We start from the raw sequence: 5,217 nt of genomic DNA on the forward strand, positions 1-5,217 counted from the left end.
GGGAGACACAGAATCCGAAGACAGGCTCTGGGCTCTGAGCTGGCAGCACAGAGCCTGGCAGGGGGCTTGAACTCATGAATTATGAGATCATGACTAAGCCGAAATGAGATGCCTAAACGACTGAGCCACCCAGGCGCCCCTGCAATTATATTCTTGTTCACTGTCTGTCTTTCTTCGCTCCCTACTACACTCCATATGGGCAGGTCCTTGTCCGTCTCACTCTGGGCTGTGTGTTCAGAACCTAGCAGGACTCCACACGTGACTGTTCAATGGGCGAATGTTCAAATGTTCTCTGTAGTGAGTAGCCCAGTACAGTAGGTCTTGGGCTGTGATCTTGTGGAGAGAAAAGGCTGCCAGGAAGGAAAATGGTCATTAATGGAGGAAGGCCTCTGGGGCCAGGGTGGGGGAGGAGGGAGGCAGGAACTGGAGCTCCTATTTAAAGGGGACAAATTGGGGTAGGCCCGCAGCCCGAGTGCTGCCCTGACAAGCTGGGCCCCTTCCCTCACGTCTCCCTGCCTCACCCCTCCTCCTTCCCATTTGGTCATCAACACGTCTGGCAAACAAGAAAGATGAAGGTGGGTGGGATTGGCAGGCTCATTGCTTTTATGAGATAATCAAGTGACAATTTCCATGGTGGCTGTGAGGCCCAGGAGATGCAGGGAAATGTTCAAGAAGTTTCAAAGGTTGCAGAAGCAGCATCAGATGATCTATGTATTTTTTTGTTTCTGTATGTTTTCAGTTTCACGGCCATTGTAACATTTGCTCAAAGCCAAGTTTGGCCAAATGACCTAGCCTTTCAGTGTTTTTGTTTCTTCTTTTTGAAGTAACCACACTTACTTCTTGGGCTGAGTTGTATATCAAAAAAGGAAAAGTATGGGGCACCTGGCTGACTCAGTCGGTGGAGCACGGGCTCCAGGTTGAGCCTGAGTTCAGGCTCCAGGTTGGGTGCAGAGCCTACTTTAAAAAAATTAATAAAAATTTTAAGAAAATTGAAAAGGAAAAGTATACAGAATTCTCAGACCAGAGCCTGGCATGCAGGGGCCACTCAACACAGTATTGGTCTCCACTGTCTTGGACCGCTGGGTCTTCCCTTTTCCTGACCCAGGCCACCTCTGTGTTTAGCTCCAGCGGCCATCTGCCCCACCCTAACATGGAGTGTAATGCTAATTTCCTAAGGTCTTGATGTTTTCAGGGATTCAGGGAGGCTCCTGCATTGCTGAGGAAATCAGGTGGCTGGGTTTATAGGAGGGAGGGGAAGGAGGGGGTAACAGGGCAGTCTGGTACTAAACAGATGGGAGGGAGGTCAGTGGGCAGGAAAGGGCTAGGTCCTCCTGTCTAGCTGTGACTTCCCCTACTCTTTTTCTTTCTTCTTTTTTTTTAAACATTTTTAGAAGTTTATTTATTTTGAGGGAGTGAGCTCGTGAACCTGAGAGAGTACATGCGAGGGGAAGGAGCCGAGAAAGAGAGACAGAGAGACAGAGAGAGACTGAGAGACAGAGACACAGCGGCAGAGAATCCCAAGCAGGCTCCTCACTGTCAGAGCCCAACGACTCAGGGCTTGAACCCATGAACCGTGAGATTGTTACCAAAGTTGAAGTCAGCTACTTAACCTACTGAGCCACCCAGGCACTCCCCCTATTCTTTTTCTGATCCCCCTAAAATATAACATTTAAAATAGCTTAATATTGAGTCACATAATAAATGTAAGAATCCAGCCTCCTTGTAAAAATGGAAATATTCGAGTTACAATCTTATTCTCCCTTGATCCTCCTCCCCTCCCGGTTTTGCCTACCCCCCTGCAGGTCCTTTTGGTCACACTGTCTCTTTGTGACATCTCCTCCTCTTCAGCTGCCCAGACTGGATCAGACTGAAATAAATGGCTGGGGGGATGCCACTCAGTCCCATCCCCCTCCTCACCAATCCCACACAGGACTCATTAACTTATAGAAACCTTTCCAGAAGCTTCCAGTTCACACTTACTGTTCCTCTTCTGAAGTCCTACAAGGACTTATCTTAGATTTACAAAGGTCCAGTGTTCCTTGTCAGTGGCCAGTCTTGTGTGTGTTTTTTTTTCCATTAGAGTGTGAGCCCTCTGAGGCCAGACTATAAACCCATAGTTTGTCTGGCAGAGCACAGCGTATGAATGAGGTCAGTAAAGTGAAGAATTCTCTCTTTATCTCTTTGAACAAGGGGGGCCCTTGGAGGGTCTGCTTCTGCTCAGCACTCTAACCAGCACCTAAGGGATTTCCCGTGAGGGTGCCTAACCAGATAGCCTCCCCAATGAGAGAGGGCGGATAGCTATGCCATCAGGGGACCAGATGGGATTCAGACAAATCTAGGGCAGCCACTTCCTGGCGAGGCGACCTTAGACAAGTCACTGAACCCTTCGGAGCTTTCTTCCCCAGTAGAATGCAGCAGCACCAGTTCCCACTTCAGCTGCTGCTGTGAGAATAAATAATGGTAATGGGTTTAGGCTTAGGCTGTCTTACGAGGTTCTAAGTTTACACAGGTTTGAACACTGACCTAGGGAAGATAAAGGAGTAAGATTTGTCGGCATCTCCAGTAGACCCTGGCGGAGGGAGTGTACTTGTGGAGTGGCTAGATCTCTTTGCGGGAGGGAGATGCCGTGTATTACTAAGCTCCTGGCCTCTCTTCCCTAGTTAAACGTTACCACATTTGTCCCTATTTTCCATCCCGAGTTTACCTCCAAATATTAGGATGTGGTAGAAAAGATAAATAAAACGGTCACCAATTGACTAGGCGTCCATCCCTGGGTTGTCTCGGTTGCAGCGCACGTAGCTCCGAGCCCCGCCCCTCCCAGCCGCCGCCGGGCTGCTGATTGGCCCGCGCTGCGTCACGTCACGGGAGGCTTTTTAAAGCCGAGTCCGCCGGCCCTTTCCGCAGTGGCGGCGGTGGCGGCGGCTCGCCGGTGGCCGGCTTGGGCGGTACGCTCGGAGTCTCGGTAGCTAGTCCGGAGGGACGCGGGGAGAGTGCGGTGGCCGGAAGGTAAAGAGCTGTTCAGGCGGTGCTGAGGTGGCCCCGGTGCGGGACCTGGGGAGCTCGAGTCGGCGACCTGAGCCAGGCGACGTGTTACGGGACGGTGGGAAGGGGGTCGCGGTGTAAGAAGCGTGTCAACTGCCTGGGGATGTGGAGGGCTGGTGGGAGCGAGCCTTACTCTCTGGTCTCGGCGTCCGTACCCTAAGTCAGAATTTGGGGTTTCTGCCCCACCTGCCCATTCCTGCGAGGATTCTCGCCTGGGGACTAAGGGTCTCCATGCTTGCTCCGGCGCCGCGAGAGCTCGGAGAAGAGGCGCGGGAAGCCGACCGTCCGCAGATTGAGGCCTCACCCCTCCACCTGTGTCCAGGGCCCCGGGCTTCCTCTAGGTCCCTCGGCCCTGAGAGAGGAGAGCACCTCTGTTACACTTGTAGCTGCTTAAAAAAAAAAACAAAAACAAAAAGTGGAATTTTAAAAAGGAAGGATGGACGGCTGTTTTAGGAAAGGATCTAGAGGTTGCAAATTTCACGTTCATTGTTAAACGTCCCCTTTTTTTTCCCTCCCATGGCTGTGCCTTGTTCAGATAACCTAGCTGTGGTCTCCAGAGCTTGCAGTTCAAAGCCACGTCCTTGCTTCTGCTGTGCACCCCAGGACCTGCACCTTAGCTGCAGCTAACCATGGGGAACCACCTGACTGAGATGGCACCCACTGCCTCCTCGTTCTTGCCCCACTTCCAGGCCCTGCACGTCGTGGTCATTGGGCTGGACTCGGCGGGGAAGACCTCGCTCCTTTACCGCCTCAAGTTCAAGGAGTTTGTCCAGAGTGTCCCCACCAAAGGCTTCAACACAGAGAAGATCCGGGTGCCCCTGGGAGGGTCCCGTGGCATCACTTTCCAAGTGTGGGATGTCGGAGGGCAAGAGAAGCTGCGGCCCCTGTGGCGCTCCTACACCCGTCGGACAGATGGGCTGGTGTTTGTGGTGGATGCTGCGGAGGCTGAGCGCCTGGAGGAGGCCAAGGTGGAGCTGCACCGAATCAGCCGGGCTTCGGACAACCAGGGCGTGCCCGTGCTGGTGCTGGCCAACAAGCAGGACCAGCCTGGGGCACTGAGCGCAGCGGAGGTTGAGAAGAGGCTTGCAGTGCGAGAGCTTGCGGCAGCCACGCTCACCCATGTGCAAGGCTGCAGCGCTGTGGATGGGCTGGGCTTGCAGCCGGGCCTTGAGCGCCTGTATGAGATGATCCTCAAGCGGAAGAAGGCAGCCCGGGTAGGCAAGAAGAGACGGTGACCCACGGCTGTCCCCTCCTCAGCAGTAGGGGTCTGCACACTCGGACAGCTAGGCGGGAGCCCCTCAACTCAGCTCTGGGGTGCAGGACCTGTCCACCTCCATGAAGGACCAAGGAGCACACGGGGCGTCCTGTTTCGGTGCAGCACTGGGACGGGGTGGGAGATGGGATGTCTTCTCATATCCTTCCCGCATCCCCCCCCAGAGAAACGGGGGCCGCAGGACTGGGGAGGCTTAAATGTAAACTGTGACTCTACCTCGACCCTGTTTCTTCCTTTGCTTCTCTGGCTTTTTGATTAGATGTGTTTTGGGGCAAAAGAAGGCTGTTTGGAGAATGCATCTGGGATGAACGAGGGCTATCCCTCCCCTGACCAGCTACCCGCCCCCCCCAACTGGGGAGTCTCCCCCAGCTGCTTTTCTAGGGATGCTAGTCACAATAGTCTTTATTTTTGTGTCTGTGTGAAAGTGCCAAGAACCCCTCCACATTTGTAGATCCATAACTGTTTTTATAAGCTGTGTGTGTCCTCTGTATTATTATTAACTATTTTTTAGCATTATCCTATAAGTTATTAAAGCCTGACGATGCTGTAGCTCTGACCTTGGTCTGGCATTTTCTTCTCTCCTTACCTAGCCCTAGGAGATTTCTATCTGGGTGGCAGGAATGGGGAGGGGGAGCTTACCTTGAAGCTGAATTTGCAAAGGAAACACTCCTCTAAAAATCAGATTGTGTGTTTATGGAATGGCTGGTGGACGTTGTAGATGGAGTTGAAACGCCTTCCCACCTCCCAAGCTATTACCTGATTTCTGTAGTTTGGGGAGGTATCCCTTCTTTTTCCTGCTTTCCTCCCCTTCCCTCCCATTCTGGCTTTTACTTGCCCCTCATACCAGCCGATCCTTGGGGACACTTCCTAGGGCTGTGTAGGTAAATAAATCCTCACCCACT

General features: G+C 52.7%; 1 protein-coding gene across 3 annotated transcripts; it reads left to right on the top strand.

Moving 5' to 3' along the window:
• The first annotated feature begins 200 nt into the window (after positions 1–200).
• ARL4D (ADP ribosylation factor like GTPase 4D) lies at positions 201–4,871 on the top strand. Of its 3 annotated transcripts, none has more exons than XM_029926927.1 (2): positions 201–575; positions 3,578–4,871. In XM_029926927.1, exon 2 carries the CDS (start codon positions 3,672–3,674, stop codon positions 4,275–4,277), a length of 606 nt encoding a protein of 201 aa, XP_029782787.1. In that variant the 5' UTR covers positions 201–575; positions 3,578–3,671; the 3' UTR covers positions 4,278–4,871. The 3 variants fall into 3 exon arrangements, with proteins under 3 accessions (XP_029782787.1, XP_029782788.1, XP_029782786.1); XM_029926928.1 differs by lacking the exon at positions 201–575 and adding an exon at positions 2,081–2,148; XM_029926926.1 differs by lacking the exon at positions 201–575 and adding an exon at positions 2,903–3,006.
• Positions 4,872–5,217: the final 346 nt, after the last annotated feature.

The sequence above is a fragment of the Suricata suricatta genome, chromosome 17 (assembly GCF_006229205.1).
Source record: "Suricata suricatta isolate VVHF042 chromosome 17, meerkat_22Aug2017_6uvM2_HiC, whole genome shotgun sequence".
NCBI classification, from domain to species: Eukaryota; Metazoa; Chordata; class Mammalia; order Carnivora; family Herpestidae; genus Suricata; species Suricata suricatta.

Excerpts from the sequence above, each read along its gene's own strand:
- ARL4D (XM_029926927.1), top strand. The coding sequence starts at position 3,672 with ATGGGGAACCACCTGACTGAGATGGCACCCACTGCCTCCTCGTTCTTG.